The sequence below is a fragment of the Dipodomys ordii genome, unplaced genomic scaffold (genome assembly GCF_000151885.1).
Source record: "Dipodomys ordii isolate 6190 unplaced genomic scaffold, Dord_2.0 Scaffold56, whole genome shotgun sequence".
In the NCBI taxonomy this organism is placed as follows: domain Eukaryota; kingdom Metazoa; phylum Chordata; class Mammalia; order Rodentia; family Heteromyidae; genus Dipodomys; species Dipodomys ordii.
In genome coordinates, this window is record NW_012267272.1 from 6,348,095 (window position 1) to 6,371,750 (window position 23,656).

General features: G+C 40.3%; 1 protein-coding gene across 1 annotated transcript in view; it reads left to right on the forward strand.

The window, feature by feature from the left end:
* The window catches only part of Ubn2 (ubinuclein 2), an 86,371-nt gene that overhangs the window by 60,023 nt on the left and 2,692 nt on the right, over positions 1-23,656 (forward strand). The window contains exons 15-17 of the mRNA XM_013021614.1: positions 8,502-8,733; positions 9,138-9,227; positions 15,479-15,720. Coding sequence (XP_012877068.1) covers positions 8,502-8,733; positions 9,138-9,227; positions 15,479-15,528 — 372 coding nt within the window. The 3' untranslated portion in view covers positions 15,529-15,720. The remainder of the gene's footprint in view (positions 1-8,501; positions 8,734-9,137; positions 9,228-15,478; positions 15,721-23,656) is intronic.

Genomic DNA, 23,656 nt, shown 5'->3' on the forward strand with positions numbered 1-23,656 from the left:
TTCAAACTAGTGATATAGTTCTGTGGTAAAGAAATTGCCTACCATTACGTGGCCCTGTATTTAATCTTTAGTGCTGAAAAATAACAAAAATGAAAACTGTAGGGCATGGTGTTCCATGCCTGTAACCTTAACCCTCAGGAAGCTAAGGCAGATCTGGAGTCACAGGCCAGCCTGAAACTGGGCTACATAATGAGAAATTAATTTTTAAAAACCCAACATCAATTAAAATCAAACTGGCAGGCACCGGTGGCTCATGCCTGTAATCCTAGATATTGAAGAGTATGAGATCTGAGATCGGGATTCAAAGCCAGCCCAGGCAGGAAAGTTCCTGAGACTCTTATCTCCAATATACCACCGGAAAACTGGAAGTGGTGCTGTGGCTCAAGTGGTAGAGTGCTAGCCTTGAGCAAAAGAAGCTCAGGAACAGTGCCCAGGCCCTGAGGTCAAGCCCCACAACTGAAGGAAAAAAAAAAAAAGCAAACTATATCCCCTAGGTTAAAATCAAGAATTAAATGAAAACTTAAGATTCTAACATAACTTCAAAACATGGAACGCAATCTGGATAGTAATCTGGATACCGATGGCTCACACCTATAATCCTAGCTATTTGGGAGGCTGAGATCTGAGGATTGCAGTTCAAAGCCAGCCCGAGCAGAAAAGTCTATGAGACTCTTACCTACAATTAACCACCAGTAAACCAGAAGTGGCACTGTGGCTCAAAGTGGTAGAGCACTAGTCTTAAGCAAAAAAGCTCAGGGACAGAATCTAGGCCCTGAGTTCAAACATGACTGACAAAAAAACCCACATGGAATGTAGATGTTATTTTATCTTAGCTTTGCATAGCTGATCACTTCTTTCTTTCACACACTCTTAGTCACTAACTGTTTCACTCCACAAACAGTAAATATTGCTCCGACTGACTGTGTGTGTGTGTGCATGTGAGCGTGTGTCCGTGTGCATGTGTACATGCTTACTGGCCCTGGGTCTTGATCAGTATGGGTGCTGTCCTTGAGCTTTTTTTTTCTCTCTCTCTCTCAAGGCGCACACTCTACTACTTGAGCTATAACTTTACTTCTGGCTTCTTTGGGAGTAATTGGAGATAAGAGTATCAAGGACTATTTTGCCCAAGTAGGCTTTAAACCATGGTCCTCGGATCTCAGCCTCCTGAGTAGCTAGGATTATAAACATAAGCTACCAGCACTCTGCCTTGATATTTCTTAAGCTCAAAAAAATTTGTGTGTCTGAGTATTGTTTTTGATTAATTTATCTTTTTTTTTGGTGGGGGGGGGTCCGGTTGTGGGGCCTGAACTCTGGGCCTGGGCGCTGTCCCTCAGCTCTTCAGCTCAATGCTAACACTCTACCACTTGAGCCACAGCGCCACTTCCGACTTTTTTCTTTTTGCTTATGTGGTGCTGAGGAATCAAACCCAGGGCCTCATTCCTTCAAGGCAAGCACTCTACCATTGAGCCACCTTCCCAGACCCTTGATTAATTTATCCTAAGTGTTTTTGTTTCTTTGTTTTTTGACATAAGGTCTTGTATAGTATGCCAGGCTAACCTTGACCTCATAATCCTCCTGCCTCAATCTCCTGAGTACTGGAATTGTGCCTGTCTAGTCTTCCCCTGGTTTTTGAGAACTCTTATTATTCATAGATTTTTTTTTTCTGGTCCTGTGGCTTGAACTCGGAGCTTGGACACTGTCCCTGAGCCTCTTTATCTCAAGGCTAGCACTCTACCACTTGAACCATACCACCACTTCTGTTTTTTTCTAAGTGGTTTATTGGAGATAAAAATCTCACAGGCTTTTCTTTCTGAGTTGGCTTTGAACCTGATCCTCAGATCTCAACCTCCTGAGTAGCTAGGATTACAGGCATGAGCCACCTTCATAGTAAGCAAATACCCCTTAATTTCAAACTTGGGTTTGCCATACAGATTTATCTCTATATATCTATGGACTCAGCATTATTCGTAGATTTTATCAGTGTTTACCATTGTCTACCAAGTTTATATTCTGAGTTCTCAATTTTGTCCTTCACATTAATGATTTCCTTATTATTTTTTCTCCTGGAAGATAATATGTGTTCATTGTAGGCAAACTTAGGAAAAATAAATTAATTCATTTTCCCAGCAGTATTTTTCTCTGTGGGAATTTTATTATTTAATATTGTTTAGAAATCATGACTTTTCTGACTTGTGGAATTGTGTGGTCTAAGGAAGTGCTCTAACAATACTTCCTCCTATTTTTGTAGTAGGAATATGTAACAAAAGGATTTTCCCTGTTGTTTGTAGAGGTTCTTTATTGTTTAGAACATTGTAAGGGTTTGTATGCAGTATATGTTTAAAACCTAAAGCATAGCCAGGCGCTGGTGGCTCTCACCTGTAATCCTAGCTACTCAGTAGGTTAGATCTGAGGATGGTGGTTCAAAGCCAACCTGGGCAGGAAAGACTGACTCTTATCTCCAGTTAACCATCAGAAAACCAGAAGTGATGCTGTGGCTCAAAGTGGTAGAGCCTGCTAGCCTTCAAAGAGCTCAGGGACAGTGCCCATAGTGCCTGAGTTCAAGCCCCACAACCGACAAAACAAAACAAAACTCAAATTATTATTCTACCACTTAAGTAGGCTTAGGAATGACTTGGTTCCAGAATTTGATATATAGCAAGTTCAGTTAATTGGTAGTTCACAAATTGAAGTATCAGATTAACCTGATTTATCTGTATAATTTCACTTTCATCAGCAACAAGAAAATAAAACCAGGTAGGGCAGAGTAGCACACACATCAGTTGTAGTAGGCCCAGTAATCAGGAGACTAAGCCTGGAACATCACTTGAGCCCAGGAGTTCTAGATAAGCCTGAACAACGTAAGTGAGACCTCTCAATAAATAAAAGGGTAAAAAATAGATAACAAAGGTGGCTCACACCTGTAATCCTCTGGAGGCCGAGATCCGAAGATTGTGGTTTGAAGCCAGCTTGGGATGAAGAACCCCCTGAGACTCTTACCTCCAATAAACTATTCCAAAAAGCTGGAAGTAGCACTATGGCTCAACTGGAGTGCTAGTCTTGAGCACAAAGAGACTCAGGGACAGTATCCAGGCACCTAGTTCAAGCCCCAGGACCAGAATAAAAAAAGAATAAAAGAATAAACACAAATAATAAATTGGGATTATGTGTTAACATTTTAATTGTAAGTAAGGTCTGGAAATTCATCTTAATTACTATGTGTATTTGCTACAAAATTGACTCCATTTAAAATTGACCTTTAATTTGATCAGGGGATTAAGTAGACAGATCCTAGCAGAAATAGAAGCTACTGTCCTGGGGCTGGGAAGGTGGCTCAGTGGTAGAGCACTTGCCTTGCATGCCTGAGGCCCTGGGTTCAATTCCTCAGCACCACATAAGCAAAAAGAAAAAGCCGGAAGTGGTGCTGTGGCTCAAGTGGTAGAGTGCTAGCCTTGAGCTGAAGAGCTGAGGGACAGCGCCCAGGCCCAGAGTTTAGGCCCCACGACCGGGACCGGACCCCCCCAACCCTTAAAAAAAAAAAAAGTTACTGTCCTAAGCCCTTCATAGCATCATGTACTTTTTTTTTTTTGTCGTCGTGGGGCTTGAACTCTGGGCCTGAGCGCTGTCTCTCGGCTCTTCTCAAGGCTAGTGCTCTACCATGTGAGCCGCAGCGCCACCTCCAGTTTTCTGGTGGTTTATTGGAGATAAGAGTCTCATGGACTTTCCTGCCTGGGCTGGCTTTGAACCATGATCCTCAGATCTCAGCCTCCTGGGTAGCTAGGATTACAAGTGTGAGCCACTACCGCCTGGCTCTGTACTGTTTAACAGCCTTTTCTGCCTTTTAAATAAGAATAGTGAATGAAAAACTTTGGCTTTTATCAGTTTTATGTTTTGGCTTTTCATTATGAAAAATAACACATATTTGCCCTGTTCTGAAAGAGCAATCACAATTTTTGGTTAAATCCACAATAATATAAATATTGTCTCTGTTAAGCTAAGTGTCATAGTGATGCTTTTGTTTGCACATTATAAATACGAGATTGAGAGTAAACTAGAAATTCTGTTTTCTTTTGTTCATTTTCTGTGAATTTAAAGCATCAAGAAAGCTACATGACAAAATTTGTGTTTCTCCTTCCTGATTTTCTCCTCTCCCGGTGTTTCATATATGGTCTCTCAGTGCCTTCATATATGGTCTCATTTTCTCTGTCTTACTGGTTTGACTAGAGAAAAGCCAGTAATTGAATACGGTTGATTCTACCCTCTGTTTACCTAAGATGTTTATATGAACATAGTATCTCGTGTCTTATCACTGCCTTCCTATCTGTGCCTGTGAAACATTCTCTTGTCTGAAAGGCATCTGCTTTGTCTGTTCATCTGCAAGAGGAATATGATAGTCCTTTAGCTTTGTAGGACCAAACATAAAAAGCTTTCTGGATCCAAATCATTAACTCTACTTGCTTTCTATTTAACTACTTTTCACTCAGGAGTTTCTTCTTCTGTCTTAAATTCAGCTTACTGATTTTCTATGAATCCTATTTTTGCCACTTTATAACTACAGAACCCATATAGACAGGTGCAAACAGTAAATCCTCTTTTGCAACCCAGAACTCACTGTTGAGTATGAGATGTGGTACATATAAGAAGGAATATGATTTCTATAATAGTTGGCAGTGTGGGGGGTTGGTTAACTCAAACAGGTTGTGAGAATAAAGTTGATGTAAAAGCTTAAAACGAACAAAAACAGAACCCAGCTGGGTGCTGGTGGCTCATGCCTGTAATTCTAGCTACTCTGGAAGCTGAGATTTGAAGATTGTGGTTCAAAGCCAGCCCAGGCAGGAAAGTCCATGAGACTTGTACCTCCAGTAAACCACCAAAAAACCAGAAGTGGTGCTGTGGCTCAAGTGGTAAAGCACTAGCCTTGACCTGAAGAGCTCAGGAATAGCACCCAGGCCCAGAGATCAAGCCCCACACCCGACTCAAAACAAAACAAGAACAGAATCCATTCATTCATGAAGCAAATGATTATTGTTTGTGCCATGTACCAGGCAGTCGGTGCCAGGGAACTGAGGGTCCCTTAGTCACACACTCTTACTCGCCTTTCCCACTCTTGTGGAGCTTATACTTGAGATAGGAAGATAGCCAAAGGGTAATTTTTGGTGGTGTGGTTTGTTTTTTTTCATGTGGCAAGTACTATGAACCAAATAAAGGGTATGGATTGATTGCTGCTAACAAATGAAGGACTAGGATAGTGTTCTTGTAGGAAGTTATACTTCATTGAGGATTCCATGTGGAAAGGAGAAGGGAAAGTGTAAAGACAATGCCAGACTATGTAGTGAAACCAGAACTGTATTAAAAGCTTAGGGCCACAATAAGAACTTCAGATTTCATTCTGTGTGCGTGTAGTCTTGAACAGTAGAGTGGTATGGTCTGATTTACACTTAAGAAGATCACCCTGCTGGGTCATACCTGTAATTATAGCTACTCTAGAGTTGAGGTTGGAAGTCCTGCCAACTAGGCAGACAAATCTGAGGGACTCTTAGCTCCCATTTATCTGCAAAAAGATGCAACTGGAGGTGTGGCTCAAATGGTAGAGTGCCAACCCTGAATGAAAAAAAAAAAAGCACAGAAACCTGAACCCCAGTACTACTACCAAAAGAACAAAAATACATATTAAAAAAGGTCACCCTGAATGTTGGGGTAAACAAGGGACAGGTATACTCACCCAAGAGGAAGATGGGATTTTGAAAAGATTGGATACTGAACATGAGAGGAGCATGAAGTGTAGCGGTGATGGGAAATGGTTTTGAAATGGAACGTTGACCTGAGCCTACTTCATTTACTGCTGCTTATTGCAAAGGTTATCAGCATTGGCTTTCTGGGAGGTCTCTATCTCAAGATAGGGACGTTTCTAAATGCCCATGTAACTGTACATTACCTGGTGTTTCAATTTCAATTTATAAATGTAAGTGGATACATTCTTAGAGAATATAAAATGTGAGATAGTTGTGGCTGGTATTTTTTTTTAATTACTAACACACAGGCTTGGAACTTGCTTGTTTACATTCGCATCTATTTTAGTGCTTCTGATGGACACCTCCAATAAGACTTGGAAAGGTTCTTAGCAGAATCTTATGTTCTTCACTCAGGCCACCCATGGGCAGAGATCCTCAGAGACTCCCTGCCATCCTTTGCTGAAATACTCTTACCCAAAATAGAAGAAGAACAACTCTTGCTCAATGTTTAAACTGATGCAGGCTCTTTTCTGCCCTAGTTGTCTTAAGATGTGGTTATTTCTAACCTGGGTAATTTTTTCCCGATTGCACCAGCATAACAGAGGAACAGCCAGACAAATTTTAAAAAGCCATCAAGTATAAAATGATCTAAGTATAAAATAATGAAGATTTGTAGTTCCATTTAAGAGGGAGTACTGACTTGAAAAACAAAACAGGTGCGTTGACTGTAAGCACACCTTCATTTTGTGAGGCCTGAGATTTAAATTGCAGACCGAGAGCAGAGGTTTGATGACTGCAGTTAGCAAAAGGTGGTAAGGACAAGGTTGCACAAGGTCATTCCAATTCTGTACAGGTCAGGTCTGTGAGTGCTGGATACTCAAGTGGGATAATTTAGTAAACCTTTGAATACAAAGGATTAACCTTGAAGTAACTGCCAGAACTGTGAATATAAATGTCAGCAGCAACAAAGGACATGGAGGTGGAAATGAATGGAAAACCCAGAACAGAATGTTTCTGGAGAATATTCTTCACTTTTTGTTCAGCTGTGGTATGGACACTTGAGTGTAAAAATGTATGTAATATGGCATTCATACATCTAATGGGAAAATTGCATTTTTGAGTCCTATTAAAAAACCATCAGCCCTTTTGAAATTATTGTGGTGTGTTAGTGGAAATAACAAAAAATTAAACAAATAAGTGTTAACAATAGATAACATTTATATTGAATAAAACATAAAGGATTGAGTTTTCCTGACCCAGTTTAGAACTGTAAAATGTTTGATGACGAGAGTTTGGATTTGATTTAAAAAAAAAAAAAACCTACAAAAGAAAAATTACAGTGGCAGAAACTAGGAAGTAATGTCTAGTATTGAGAAAATTTAAGGCTGTCAAATCTTCGTAATTATACATCAGAAAGAGAAAGGTCAAATAGGAACAAATCATTTACTGCAACTAGCTTAGGGAGTACAATTTCCCAATGACATCTCCCGAGTGTTAGCTTGTGATCTAAGTGCTTTTATTTATAAACAGGGGCTCAAGCCCATGTGACCAAGAATGGAAATTCTTCCCAGTTTGCCTCTTACCTTAGGGACTCTGAGTTGAAAAAAGCAGTGAAATAGAAACCAGTCTTCAGAGATATGGAAAGTGGAAGTTGCCGTTGAGTTACTTTGATTATAAAAGGAATACAAATAATATTAGATTATTTCGAGGAGTTGGGAAAGATCCAGAAGTAATAGTGTGATTGTTTAAAAAAAGAAGAAGTGGTCTTTATCTGAGAAGACAGAGGAATGAATCATGGACAGACAATACTAGCTATATGTAAGAGAATTCTACAAACAAGAGGGCTAAGCGTGTAGCTCAGCTGATACAGTACTTTCTTTCTTTCTTTTTTTTTTTTGGGGGGGGGTCCAGTCGTGGGGCCTGAACTCTGGGCCTTGGCGCTGTCCCTCAGCTCTTCAGCTCAAGGCTAGTGCTCTACCACTTGAGCCACAGCGCCACTTCCAGCTTTTTCTTTTTGCTTATGTAGTGCTGAGGAGTCCAACCCAGGGCCTCAGGCATGCAAGGCGAGCACTCTACCACTGAGCCACTTTCCCAGCCCTGATACAGTACTTTCTAAGCAAGTGTGAGGCCCTGGCTTCAAGCTCAGTACCACAAGTAATTGAAGGAAGGGAGAGAGAGAGAAAACTTATGTCTACAAATTCAGATGGGGCATAAGTAAGATTATCCATTAGCTTTGGGGAAAGCTAGGTAAGTCTGAACATGGGGAAGAACACCGAGATGACCTCACTTTTTTGTTGTTGGTTTTTTAAGGTGCTGTGATCAAAGTAAAAGCTATAGACTAGGACTCAAATACCAATGGTTAGGAACTGCAGCTGCAGCAGGCATTGTGCCAGGAGCAGTCATAACAAGAAAAGGAACATCTCTAGTTACAGTTGAAATTGCACAGAATAATTTCCTAGTGACTCAAATTTGTGACCTTGGAGCAGAAGTGAAATAGAATTGTAAGGTTTGAAATTAGAAGAGTAAATGGGCATTGGGTCATTAAGAATAATTCTTTGTCAGTGGTAACAGAACTAAGTACCCCAAAATTTCCCAATGTAATTTGTAGATTTTTCAGAAGCAATATTAGTAGCTCTTTAAAATAGATATTTCACCTGTCTCAGAGTTTGTTAGAACAGCTATGAGACACAGTGTTACATTCTTGAGGATGTTAAATAAGTCAATTTAGGTGAAATACCTTGTTATCTATTTTGACCCCTGGTTTCTGCACAGTCCACAGCAGGAGCATCATTATTGGCTAATGCCTCACCTCTGACTCTCATGACATCACCTTTGTCTGTAACAAATCAAAATGTGACTCCTTTTGGGATGCTGGGTGGCCTTGTTCCAGTGACCATGCCCTTCCAGTTTCCCTTGGAGCTCCTTGGCTTTGGAACGGACACCGCTGGAGTGACAACCACCTCGGGATCTACCTCAGCCGCTTTCCACCACAGCCTAACTCAGAGTAAGTGGGCCTTTTTGTTTTTTACATGGCTGTCTAGTTGTGAGAAAGGGAACCACGTAAATTTATTCTGATTGACTGTTGTCCAGCTGGAGTTAAAGAAAAATAGATTTATTTTTTAAGAAATAAAATACGTTGTTTATTTCATCTATAAAGCTAATTACTAGATCATAGAACTTTGCTTACAGTTTTGAAATGAACCATCTAAACTTTCTATCTTAAGTTCATAAAATGAAGACTTTTTTTGTACACACATACACAATTTTTTTATTGTTTTATACTCCAGTTTTAGAAGGCCCTTGTACAGGACAAGTGCTGGTATTATGATAAGCGAGACTATTTTAAATTTGATCTAAGAGGATTCAGATAGTGCTTTAAGATCACTGACAAGGCTTTCTTCCTCTCAGATTTACTAAAGGGTTTACAACCAGGAGCTCAGCATGCAGCAACACTTTCCCACGCACCTCTGCCCACGCATTTACAACAGGCATTTAATGGTAAGAAAGTACCTATTTTTTCCCTTCCCTTTATGCTGTATATAGTTCCATAGACACATAGAGTAAAGATTTCTGAAAACAGGGTTAATGAAATGACAAAAGTTGAAAAAAAAATGTTCTTGAAAATAGTTTACCTCATTGGCAACAAACTTCTCTTTTTTGGGGGGGAGGGGGAGAGGCGGTCAGTTGTAGGGCCTGAACTCTGGGCCTGGGTGCTGTCCCTCTGCTTGAAAAGAGCTCAAGGCTAGCGCTCTTACCCTTGAGCCAGAGGGCCACTTCTGGTTTTCTGGTGATTAATTGGAGATAAGAGTCTCATGGACTGCCCAGGCTGGCTTTGAACCATGATCTTCAGATCTCAGCCTCCTGAGTAGCTAGGATTACAGGTGTGAGCCACCAGTGCCCAGCCAAAGAAATGGGTGGTAAAAAGAGATCTGTTGTTACACATGAAGACTTTTATATGGAAGTGATGATGAAGAATAGATTGGATGACTAGCAAGTCATATGTTGTAACAATGATTGAAAGTTTCTTGTGACTGCTTATATATATTGGCTAATTTAATTCTTAAAAGCCTGTGATTGTTAGATAATGATACCCATTTTGCAGATTAGGAAACTGAATCAGAAGCAACTTGTCCCAATAATATACTAATTAAATGGTTGATCCAAGTTTCAAACCCCTATGTGTATGTATATGTGTATGTGTGTTTGTATATGTATACACATATTTGTGTACATATACAATTACATGTATCCGTGTGTATTAAGTGCTGGAGATTGAACCCAAGGCCTTGCACATAAAGAGCATGTATTCTACCACTGGGCTGTATTCCCAATCAGCCTCTGTAGTATTAACCATTAAATTTTCTATATGTTAGCATCGATTAAATAATGATTCTGATTGGATTTTCTGTGTACAGACAGCCCCGCTAGCCCATGCTGAAATATGATGTTGAATAGTAGGAACTATGTATACATGACATGTCAACCTCACCTTGATGGACTGCTAATGTTATTCTCCAAGCCATCCATTTTCAGAATATGTTAGAGATAGAACTGCTTAACTACTACCTCCTGCCCCATGTTGTTTTTCTTCGTATTTTTTTTTGGGGGGGTCAGTAAAACCATTTGAGAAAAGGAGCTCACTGTGCAAACACTACCTTCTGAGCCATGTCTTCATCACTTAGCGTCCCTCTAACTTTGGAAGTTGGCTATAGTTCCACTATCCTTTCTGGCTAACACATTAACAGTGATATTTGAGATGGACATTGGTGACTCATGCTCCTCAGGAGACTGAAATCTGAGGATCATAGTTCAAAGCCAGCTTGGGCAGGACAGTCCATGAGACTCTTATTTACAGTTAATCACCAAAAAGCCAGTAGAGCTGTGGCTCAAGAGGAAGAGTACTAGCCTTGAGCACAAAAACTCAAGGATTATGCCCACATCCAAGCCCCAAGACTGGTACCAAAAATAAAAAAAAGATCTTTGGCTGAGTGCTGGTGGCTCAAGCCTGTAATCCTAGCTACTCCAGAGGCTAAGATCTGAGATCCAAATTCTAAGAAAGTCCGGGAAAACTCTTAGCTCTAATTAACAATCAGAAAACCAGAAACGGAGCTGTGGCTCAAAGTGATACAGCCCTAGCCTTGAGCAAAAAGAGCTCAGACTGAGTTAAAGCCGAGCCACCAACACACACACACAGAAAATTAATTAGTTCATTTTTAATTAATCTTTGAATCATGTTAGGACCAGAGGAGAGATGGGAGTTGTATAGCAAAGCAATCTTTAGGCAAGGAGTTGTCATTAATTTTCTCAAAGACTTCTGGCAAGTTGCCTTGGACCAATTCTTGAGAAAAAGAATATAAATCATAATTGGCAAAATGGGCAAGAAAAAGAAGGCATGCAGTCAGCAATCTTCATCCCAATTTGATGAGGTTTATAATCATTGTTGCTTCAGAATGACGAGAGTCCTTGCATGTGAACAGCTACTCAGAATCCTGAGTCCAGCTGAGGAACTAAGTTCACAGAGCATTTATTAATATGACCACCTGCAAGACATTAGACAAATGGGATTCTTTTTTTTTAATTATTATAAGGAAATAATAATTATTATTTCCCCCAGGGAGGGAGCACATGGTGCCCTCCACTATCTAGGCAGCTGCAGGGTCTGGGGGTAGGAAGTGAGGCAGATGGGAGCTCAGGTGGGTCTAGGTGGAGAGAGGGAGGGGCCAGCTGAAAGGCAGCAACTCCAGGGCTGGGAGGAGCTCCTGTCTGGGTGGAGCTGAGGTCCAAAGGTGGGCATAATGCTTACATTCCCTGCTCTGTTGTTTAATAAAAATAGGGGTACCAGGCCAGGTGGTATGGGCTGTTTTCTTCTGGAGCTACTTCCTGCTGTAAAGGGGTGAAGTAGTCAGGGGTCCAAGAAGCATCTGCTTGACGGTGGTTAGTAAAGGTCCTCCTTTTTCCATACAATAGTTATCTGGAGTAGGACTTAATGAGCTAGTGTTGGATGGGCGTCAGGTAGAGCACTTGGTCAGGAGAAAGTACCTTGGTGGTCCTCTGGTGACAGGAGTGTAGGACCTCAGGATAGGTCCTGGGGAAGCTGGTCGGACCCCCATCCGAAGTGGGAGGTGAGCAAATCCACTGGGGAACCTACAGGCCACAATGAAAGATCCACCACAGCCATCCCAGGGGACCACACAGAGGCAGGCAGGCACAGGAGAAAGATTATTATAAGGTTTATTAGAGGAGCCATATTTCCCCCAGAGAGGAAGCACATGGTACCCTCCACTATCTAGGTAGCACCACAAATGGGATTCTTGTGTCCTAAAAAGATCCCAGTATTCCAGCTCTGTATTTACCTTATTGTATTATTGTCTGGTCAGTACCACTGTTTCAGAATGAGAAAGGAAATGTGAAGTCAATGAAGTTAAAAATTGTTCATTTTTGTTTTGTTTTGTTTTTGGCTGGTTGTGGTGCCTGAACTCTGGGCCTGGGCCCTGTCCTTAAGCTCTTCAGCTCAAGGCTAGCACTGTACCACTTAAGCCACAGCACCACTTCCAAATTTTCTACTTATATGATGCTGAGGAATCGAACCCAGGGCCTCAAGCTTGACTCGCAAGCATGAGGCCCTGGGTTCGATTCCTCAGCACTACATAAGCAAAAAGAAAAAAAAAGCCAGAAGTGGCGCTGTGGCTCAAGTGGTACAGTGCTAGCCTTGAGCTGAAGAGCTGAGGGACAGCGCCCAGGCCCAGAGTTCAGGCCCCATGACCGGACCCAAAGAAAAACAAAAGCGAAAAATTGTTCATTTTTTAAGAAAACTTTGCACAGGTTGGAGGCGTGGCTAAATTGGTAGAGTGCCTACAACTTTTTGCTCAAGGCTAGTGCTCTACCACTTTGAACTACTGCTCTAATTCTGATTTTGGGGTGGTTAATTAGAGATAAGAATCTCAGGACTTTGCTGGCTGTACTGGCTTTGAACTAAGATCCTCAGATCTCAGCCTCTTGAGTATTTAAGATTAAAGGTTTGAGCCACTAGCACCCAGCTCCATGAGACTCTTATCTCCAATTAGTTACCAAGAAAGTTGATGTAGAACTATGGCTTAAGAGATAGTAATCTAACCTTGAACAAAAAATCTTAGGGGCAGCATCCAGACCCTGAGTTCAAGCCCCAGGACTGTCACCCCACCCCCACCCCCAAGAAAACCACCTTGCAGTCTGGAGGCATAGCTTCAGTGGTAGGGCACCAGCTGTAAACAAGAAAGCCGAACTATGGGCTGGGAATGTAGCTCAGTGGTAGAGTGCTTGCCTAGCATGCGTAAAGCCCCTGGCTCGATTCCTCAGTGCACCTGAAGTGGTGCTGTGGCTCAAGTAGTAGAGCACTGGCCTTGAGCCAAAGAAGCCTGAGTTCCAGCCCCATAACAGGCAAAATAAATAAATAAATAAATAGGCCTTACTAGAGTGTTTAGACTTCGTGTTCAAGTCCCAACACTCATACAAACACACATACACAAAAATTAATTTAAAGACGTTGCAGCATTACACATTGAGCCTGAGAATTAGGCTTAGGGTTTTTGAGTTTCAGAACCTCCAGTTGAGCAAGCTTCTTAACTTGACTATCACTTTCTTTGCTGCAAGCTGGGGAAGAAGACATTTTTGATAAACTTAATATAATAAAAATAAATTGAAACTTCCTAGTTTAGTTTTTGGTGCATAGTGAGAACCTAGTTGTTGTTTTTTCTTAATCTTGTCTCAAGACATAGGTTAGGGGGCTGGGAAGGTGGCTCAGTGGTAGAGCGCTTGCCTTGCATGCATGGGGCCCTGGGTTCGATTCCTCAGCACTACATAAGCAAAAAGAAAAAAGCCGGAAGTGGCGCTGTGGCTCAGTGGTAGAGTGCTAGCCTTGAGCTGAAGAGCTGAGGGACAGCGCCCAGGCCCAGAGTTCAGGCCCCATGACCGGACCCAAAAAAAAAAAAAAGACATAGGTTAGTAAACTGTAGGACCAGAGAGTCAATATTTTAGATTTTGGCCAATACTTTAGATTTTATGGATTCTCATAAAATTTTATTTACAAAAACCATTGGTAGTCCATCTTGGCCCTTGGGTTATAATATGCCAAGCTCTGGTGTAAAGACATCCAAGTTATTTGATCTGCTAATTAGCCAAAGTTTCTTTGAACAAATTTTTTAAAGAACTTTACCATTTTGTGAATTTTGTTTCACACATCAAATCATTTTTCTCTGTATATGCAGATTTATAGCCTTATTATAAATGGAAAAAGCTTTAGTTGTCACCTATATTGTTTTAATACTATTGTTTATATAATTTTAAAGTGATTTTTCTAACAGCTTTTCTTCAAGAGAGGCAGTATTTTGTTTTCAATTACATTATAGTAGTCTAGTTACTGGATATGGCCTCATTTAGCCTTATGATTGGGTTATTGCTCTGTAATAATTTGTCCTGTTTAGTACATAGTAATGTGTTTACATTTCTACCATTCATGTCTTCTTCCTTGAAGCAAAGTTTTCCTTCCCTTATCTTTCTCTTAGGTCTAAGTTGACTTTGGGGCTTCATTTTCCTTGTTAAAAACCCATGGCTTACTGGAGATTTTCTCTATATTCTGCTGGCCATTGGGTTCCAACCTTGCCCAAGTACTTTTTTTCTCTCCTGTCCCAGTTTGCATAGGTATTTAGCAGAGGCTTAACTGGAGCTATATCATGCCAAAGGAAAAATAATAATAATTTTACTTATAAGAAAACAAGCTGGGTACTGGTGGCTCACGCCTGCAAACCTAGCTACTCACGCCTGCAATCCTAGCTATTAAGGAGGCTGAGATCTGAGGATCACGGTTCAAAGCCAGCCCGGGCAGGAAAGTCCGTGAGACTCTTTTTTTGGGGGGGAGGGGGGACCTGAACTCTGGCCCTGGTTGCTGTCCCTCAGCTCTTCAGCTCAAGGTTAGCGCTCTACCACTTGAGCCACAGTGCCACTTCCGGCTTTTTCTGCTTATGTGGTGCTAAGGAATCAAACCCAGGGCCTCATGCATGCAAGGCAAGCTCTCTACCACTGAGCCACCTTCCCAGCCCCCTGTGAGCCTCTTATGTCCAGTTAACCACCAGAAAACTGGAAGTGGTGCTGTGGCTTACGTATTCGAGTGCTAGCCTTGAGCTGAAGAGCTGAGGGACGGGGCCCAGGCCCAGGCCCAGAGTTCAAGCCCCATGATCGACAAAACAAAAAACAAAAAAAACAAGCCTGATGCCGGTGGCTCATGCCTGTAATCCTAGCTACTCCGGAGGCTGAGATCTGTGGGTTGCAGTTTGAAGTCAGCCCCAGTAGGAAAATCTGTGAGACTATTATCTCCAATTGACCACTCAAAAAAACAGAGTGGCATTGTGGCTCAGCGTGGTAACGCACTAGCCTTGAACAAAAGAGCTCAGGGACAGAACTGAATTCAATCAAGCCCCACAAATGACAAAATGTGTGTGTGTGTGTACACATATGTGTATATATGTGCGTGTGTGTGCATATATATATATATATATATGTATGCATTGGACAGGGTTGGCTCCAAGGTAAATAAATATATCCATTTGTCAAAGAGCTTTTAGAGGACTAAAAACCAGCTGAACCATAGTCATTTGAGATAGGAGGGTCATTGATGAGCTTTTATCTCCTTGATGTTTAATCAGCTTCTGTTCTTGCTTTGTTTTTTATTTATTTTTAAAACACAAAACCATCCCAATTTTTCATGTTTTTCGCAGATGGAGGCCAAAGTAAAGCGGACACTAAGTTACCACGGAAAACTCAGTGACTTCCCAGCAAGCAGAGGGAAGTGTTCAACTGACTGATGGGATCTACCTGATGGGAAAGTCCTTATGTGGTCACAGGGCTGCTGTTTCTGTCGATGTTTACATTCTCGTCCCAAGCACTGTGGTGAGGAGGAAAAGGAAGGAAAACTACTTGAGCAAGCCAGGTGCAGGAGGAAGAAATGCTTTTGTGCAAAGTTAGTGACCTTTGGTCTCTCCTAAAGAAAGACAAAGTTACCATGCTAACTGACTTGAAAGAGACTCAGCTGTCAAACCCACAGAAGTACAAATTTGATTCTACCCCCTCCACCCCCCCCACCCTCCCGGAGGAAGGAAGTTGAGAGGATTTGGGTAAATACCATCCATCCTGGGGATTGGATCTGAATACCCTAGACATGATTGCATAATAAAAAAATCAGACCTGGAATTAGGCCAGTTGGTCAGGAGTAATGATCATGTCTGTTGAAGTAGACAGTATATAGCAAATTCACCACAAAACCAAGAATGACTCTATGTCTCATACAGCTAGTGGCTGAAGAAATAACTGTACCCTCAACTATCCTGAGCAAACTTGAATCTTCCCTGGTATGTAGCAACTCCCCATGTGAATCAGTGGTCTCAAGATGGTTCAGGAAAGTCATTTTAGACAGTGATATATATTACTAAATCATCTAGATTTTTAAGTCAAGAAATTGAGCCTACTGCTCTAAATAGACAAAAGTTGGATGTCCCCTTTTTGTGAAAGGGCAATTTCAATTTCCCCTCAGAAGCCAGGTACTTAACTCGTTTCTTCAGGTGATTGGCACGTCTAGTATTTAACTGGTCTCATTTCTAGTCTTGATGCTAAGATGTGACTGTGTTCACATTGTTTACTTTAAAAAAGGGAGTCTTTGTTACAGGGCTGCTGCTTTGCTGCTCTTCACCCTTGCCAGCCTCCAGCAAGAACTGAAAACTTCCCTCTAATTCACCTCACATCACATTGCTCTTTCTTTTCTTTCAGGTAGTGGTACTTCAGGTGATATTAGCTGTTGACCTAAACAAATAGAATGTGGATGTGTCTTCATGGGCCAACCAAATAGCATACACACACACACACACATATGTATATATATAGACATATATACATATATATATATATATATATAGGTTGTTTTTAAGAAAAAAAATTTAAGAAAGTATTTTTAAAGGGATGAATTACTATATTCGGATCATGGGTACAAATGATTATCTTTTATAGCAATCACAGTGTAGTTTTACTCCCTATATTCAGTGCCGTGAACAAACAATGGAGCATCTGGGATTGTAAAGCTTTACTAATACTTATTCAAGTAAACACACAGATAGTAGGACTCCTCCGTTACTATAGCTTCCTACTGCAAATAGCATAATCAACAAAGGAAGTTAAGGGAAGGTGGATAGTTTACTATGAATACATGTTATTCTATTTTGCCTCATCTTTCTGATGTCACTTGAGTTTTAAACTTATGGATATTTTCAAACTATAAGAGTGGTATGTATGAACTCTAAGAAGTGTAACTTGGTCTATTTATGATGAAAGACTAACCTCAAAACACATCACTAGACCGGTCATAGCAAGATATTTTTCCTGTTTTTATTATATATTATTTTATACTATTGTTTATTCAAATAAAGAATGTTAACCTAGGCCTTTTTTCTTTAAAAAGTGAGTCCCAAATAACCCACTGGACTATAAATAACCCCAGATCTGTTCAGACCCATATTCTTATAGTTTGACCTCAGAGTCACTTTGGCTTGCTTACAGCAAAAGACTAAATAAATAACTGAAAACTTTAGTTCCAAGAACTTACTACAGCAAGGGGAAATCATTATTTCAACAGAATCATTGAGGCTGGTTCTGGTGATCTGTAATCCCAGCACTTAGAATGCTGAGGCAGGAGGATCTAGAATCCAAGGCCCGGGTTGGGTTACATGGCTAAGCAGGGCTGCACAGCAAGTTCCAGACTGGTCCTGGGACTACATAGAAGACTGTCTCAAAAAAAATCAAAGAGGGAGAGAAATGTAAAAAAAAAAAAAAAATCACTGATATAATTCCTTGACTGACTCCTCACCAGTAAAATAAATAATAGATTTTGTGCAAACCCTAGTAGCTATTTTGGAAGGAACTGAGATGCTACAAAGATGTTTGACTTGAATTTAGTATGTTGATGAAGAGTCATTCAATTTTTAATTGGGCAAGCTTACTCAACTCTTGATTTATTCCAATATAGGGAACCTCTTGGTTTGGCCTTTGTTAATATTCCCTGGTTTGGTGATAGTAGTTTTCCTTTGAGTAGGTAGCCTTCATTTGACTTCCTCTTCCAAGAGAAGTCAGAATGCGTATTAATCTCTTCCTGCTGAAAACTATGTATATGTATATACATATGTGTGTGTGTATATACATGTAAATCAATTGCTAGTTTAATTGCAATTTTTGTTGTTTTGTTTTGAAAGCCAGTACTGAGGTTTGAACTCAGGGCCTCTTTCTTGCCTGTTTTTTTTTTTTTTTTGCCGAAGGCTAGAACTCGTAATGCTTGAACCACACCCCCACTGCTGACTTTTTGCCTATTAATTGAAGACAAGAATCTCAGATTTCTCTGCTCAGGCTGGATTTGAACTAATATCCTCAGATCTTAGCCTCCTGAGTAGCTAGGATTACAGATGTGAGTTGCCAGCATCTGGCTTAATTGGAGTATCTTAAATCCATCAATTCTGAATCATAATATGTGAAGATCCCTGATGACCCTTTATCACTATTAGAAAAGATTCTCCCTGTGTGATTTGATTAAAATATATTCTATTGTCATCAGTCTTGATTCCTTGAGGACTGCAGTCAGATCCCCATTTTGGTGGTTTCCCTCCCCTTCTCACTGGTCATTTTAGTCACGACCTTCCTTTTATGTTGTACAATTGAGTCAAAATCCTTATTTTTCTCTGTAGATAGGGTATGAACAGAGTTTGTACGTGTAAATACAAACATTTCTAGATGATAATATTAAAAATGGTGTCCACACTTTATGGCCACCAGTCTTTACAGTTTTTATTACTAAAAACCAAACATATAAGTTGGTTATTTTTTAACACAGAGACTTGTGACTCATACTGTATTTTTGCACTTGAAATCAAGTTAAGTTATTTTTTAAAATGGTGAGTAACTGAAAAGGCTATCTGTAGTATATGTCTAAAGATCATTAGCAACATCCAAATGCAAAAATATCAGCACACTTAATTATATCCCACTCAGCGGGATTCTTGATTCAGGAAGATAAAGCTGTTCGTTTCCGTCTTCTCTTGGAAGCTGCCTTCACGATATTTAAGCTGTTACTGTACATACAGAATAATCCTCAGTATTCACAAGCAATAACGGTCATCACAGCTGTCTTCAGAGACAGCAGTGCTGGGCCTTGGAGACTGTTTGGGAGCAAAGTGTCAAGCTCAGTCAGAGCCTCCAAAGTAAATGCAAGCAATAATTTCCACTCTCATTAAATTATTCTTTCTCACTGTTTCTGAGATAAGAGGGTAAAAAAATCTTTAAGACAGGTTGAAAAAGATTCTGGGAAAAGAAGTGAGGTTAATCTAGCCATAAAGTCCCAATACTTGGACGAAATCAAGCAGAGGGGGTTAGTACCTTCTTTCATGTCCACCACCCCTTTGATGGATGTTGTTAGCCCAAATTTTATCATTCTGTGTCACAGACACTGGGAAGGATATCACACCACCAAGATGAGGGGCTGAGCGGGCACATACATGTTTGATTACTGTGGGTTTGACACCTGTTTGAAAACAAGTTCGTGGAACTGGTTTTAACCCAGGATATTTTTTTTCCCCCAAAGCAGATCTAAATTGTTTACGGCCTGGGGATGGAAAGGGCAGGCCCCTCTAGTCTTTCTCCTCTGGTTGCCCTCTCCCATACCCCTTTCCACCTTGTGTACTTGGTTCAAGACATTTTCTGAAATGAAAATTCTACTGTTAATTCAAACTGCCATTGATGATGGGGACTCTGTCTTGGGATCATCTCTGAACTCCAGTTTATCTATCCTATTTGCTGCTACATTTGTAAAATGAACTTTGCCTGTATTGGTTGACTTTAATCTAATGACAGATCTTTATTTCTAGGAGTTTTTGTCATATAATTTGACCCAGGTATAGAATTAGGATATTTTATTTTAGGAGTGTACCATAGAAGCACACTGGTCCCTGTATTTTTATCAGTTAGGTTTTGAATTTATTTGTTATGTTTGTTGATTTTTGTTTTTCAAGTTGGAAATGGAAGAATGAGGAAAATCTATAATAATCAGGCCAAACTTGAGAACTTTCCCTGTGCTTGAGCATCGTAGTTTCTGCTGACTTAAATGTTTTCCAAGCGGGCACTTTTACTTCCTATTGTGCATGTATAAGTTTTGTTTGTTTTTTTGCTTTTGAGGTGCTTTTGGTTTTGTAAAAAATAAGCAGAAGAAAAATGCAGTAGTAGATAAGTGATTACATACATATTATGCAATTTTATTTTATAAGAATTTAAAGGAAAAGTTTAACTCTTTGTAAATAATTTCTTAGCTCTGGTAAAATACTTATATAACTCCTCTAAACCATGCTCAATTCAGGCCTATGTCTTTGTTAAGTGCCTTTTTTTTTTCTCCCCCCCCCCTTCCCTTTGAAATTGTTCTCAGACATCCTCAAGTATAGACTGATGAGTGAGGAGATTCAGGAGGAAGAATCTCAAACTTGCCAATGTTATGTCATGCTGAGATGCTCTTCTTTATATGCAGATGGATATGTGTGTAAGATGCATGCATGCACATGCACACATATGTGAGACAAATAGCTGCTGTGCCCTTGAATCCTTTCTCAACATTTACAAGACTCTGCCTTGTTCCAGTGCTTATAGTTGATTAAAACAGGCAGATTGGGAAGTAGTCTTTTCCCAAAATGCCATCTTCCCCCTTGGAATATTGGTAGAAGGTAACAAATATGTGTTGCTTATTCTAAATAAAATAAACTTAGTGGACTTGGTGACTATTCCTAGATGTAACCAACTGCTCTGTGCCCTTCAAATGTGGCATAAGTAACAGAGGAGAACTAATTGGAATAACAAAAGAGAGCACCCACTTGGGTAGCAGGTGTACACCTAGGAGGGCTAGAGCTAGAATCATGAGATATGGTAACTAGTATATTGAAAGAAGTTAGCAACTATTTCAACAGTAAAATATATTGTCTTCTCAAAATGGTTTTTTGAAGAAAACCTAGCTGTGTATCTGTTCAAATACAAATAAACTTAGAAGTAGAAAGGCTTCCAATTGTAAGGAAAACACTCATATATAATCTGTAATGTACTTGAGAGATTCATTCTTCCTTTTATTTGCCAGATAATTACATTTGGCTCTGTCTAATTTTAATGATTATGTAGGTTTCTCCCTTTTACAAAAAAAAAAAACATAGCTTTTAGTGTCTAAGATTCATCTGGTTTTTTTCTTTGTGTGTGTGATAAACAGAAGTGAGAGGTAAGGAAGACTAAGTTGATCTAGTCCTCAAAAATAATTCACATATATCTACCTATTAAGTGCCCCTTTTAAATAAAAGTTTAGTTGAGCAGACTGGTCGCTAAGGGAGAAAGCAGAGGCTCCAGTAGTTAAATGTGTCAGGCAGTTGGTGTTGAGTAGTAAGTGTTAATTTCTGAATTTCCTGTGTCTAGGGGGAGTATCATTTAACCTTCGTGCCTCACAATACCCATGAGACAATTGGGTAAACTAGTATTCACCTACCTCCCACGGATCTCAGAAACTTTCAAAAATATTTTGACTTTTTCGAAAATGTCCTATATAACTAAAAATAGTATTATCCTCTTCCCACAGAGGCTAGAAAATGTTTTCCTTGTAGTGAATATAAAGATCACCCTACAGGTTTGTTTTTTGTTTTTGTTTTTTTTTTTGTTGGTCGTGGGGCTTGAACTCTGGGCCTGGGCGCTGTCCCTCAGTTCTTCAGCCCAAGGTGAGCACTCTACCACGTGAGCCACAGCGCCACTTCCAGTTTTCTAGTGGTTTATTGGAGATAAGAGTTTCATGGACTTCTCTGTCCGGGCTGGCTTTTGAACTGTGATCCTCAGATCTCAGCCTCCTTAGTAGCTAGGATTGCAGGTGTGAGCCACCAGCGCCCGACCACCCTACAGTTTTTAAGTGTTAAAAAATGTCACTGGAATTTTAAATCAGATGCATATTTATTTAAACATACAATATTTGCAGTGGGATAAGATAGCTAGCTCCAGATTAACAAAGCAAGGGGGAATGACACTGAGTTCCTTGGCTTTTTCTGGTGATATTACTTCTGTGATGCTTGTGAAGGTTATACAGCTAACAAAGTTTGGATGATTGGTTATTGGACTTGAGGAATGATCCTGAAAGTTTTATCCGTCTCTCTCTTCCCTCTTCTCAATTCAGTTTCCTTATGTTGCTTGTTTGGTGAAGGATAGCTAAGGTTGTAACTCTCTAAGAACGAAAGGTCTCATTCCTGTAAACCAGATCCCGCATGTTATTCTTGTAACTGCGCTTATCCAGCTCTGTGCTGAAGGGCTGGGCCAGGTGCTGTGTGCCTCTGCCAGCTGAGTACAGTACTAGCTTTGCCTTTCAAGCTTCTTTGGCCCATGGGAAAGGTGGAGCCATCAGTCAGTCCGGTTGTAGGAAAACAGAGGGAAAGCACTTCCTCTGTGGGGCAGGGTTGGGGTGAGGTGGTGAGGTAGAAGGAGACGTGATTTCCCTGATTCTCAGGAGGAAATGGCCATTTCATTGTGCTTTCCATCCCTGAATACTCAACAGTAACACGTGTGTCTTGTGTCAATTAAAACAATAACAGGAAAAATGGGTACATTTTTAGTTAGGGCTAGGTGTTGGGGGATGGGAAGAGAGACAAGGACAGAGAGAGAGGTACTGAGAGCGCGTGAGATCAGATGACATTCAGTCATGAAAGAGAATGCAGGGGGTAAACATGGATTTTATTTATTGATTTTTTTTTTTTTATCTTACGTGAGTTAGAAAGCACCAGGCCCAAACAGTTAAGGCATCTGAGTTAACTCCACAATAGGCTGAGACCCAATTCATCTCCACTAATAGGATGTTTTGGATTTTTTTAATCTTTTTATTTAAGTTGCTTTTTCTGGATAAGGCCTTAGTTAGTTGCCTCTAAATATTAACTATGCAGTAAACATACTCTTGTTATTTTCCACATTTACCCATCTTTAAAATAACAAAATGTCTAGATTTCTGCCCAACGAAATAGGACAGAACAGTTTTGTTGAATATGTGTTTGTCCCTCTGGGGTAGAGTAGTAGAAGCATACACTGGTTTTTGTGTTTGTCTAACCTAAAATGTGAACTTGGTATTCAGATGCCAACTAGAGATCCTTTCACTGATGTGGAACAGTACTTAGTGTTAGTAGAATGGTTCAGATGAAATCATCCCAGAGTTTTAGAAGTTTTCAGTTCAATGACAGTGTCCATGTATCTAGAATTGAACAAGTGGTCAGATTCCTATTTAAAATAGCTTTCCATATTGATGTCGAATTCTTCATCATCCCTCTTGTGGCTTCACACCTAACTCTGTCATTAACCGGGCGCTCCCCTGCAGTCTAAGTTGTATGTTAGGACTCCAGGGAAACAAGTTAAACTGTCTCACTGGCTCACTTACTTGGGCCTCGATCCTGTGTCCTTGTCCATCGCAGTCAGAGGTGAAGCCTATGGTGTCGGGGCTGTGGACATCCCAGCACCTCTAAAGACACAGGCAGTTAATGCCTTCGAATAACTTAATACTCAGTTACATTTTCCTCCTATAACTTCAAAGTACCATTTGCTTCAAAGTAGCTATTTGTGATCTTTATTTCATCTCATATTGTAATAGTTCAACTTCTCTGTCTTTCCATTTCATAATGAATTGTTCTTTTTTTTTTTTTTTTTGCCAGTCCTGGGGCTTAAACTCAGGGCCTGGGCACTGTCCCTGAGCCTCTTTTTGCTCAAGGCTAGCACTCTACCACTTGAGCCACAGCACCACTTCGGGCTTTTTCTGAGTAGTTTATTGGAAAGTCTCAGACTTTTCCTGTACAGGCTGGCTTCAAACTGCAATTCTCAGATCT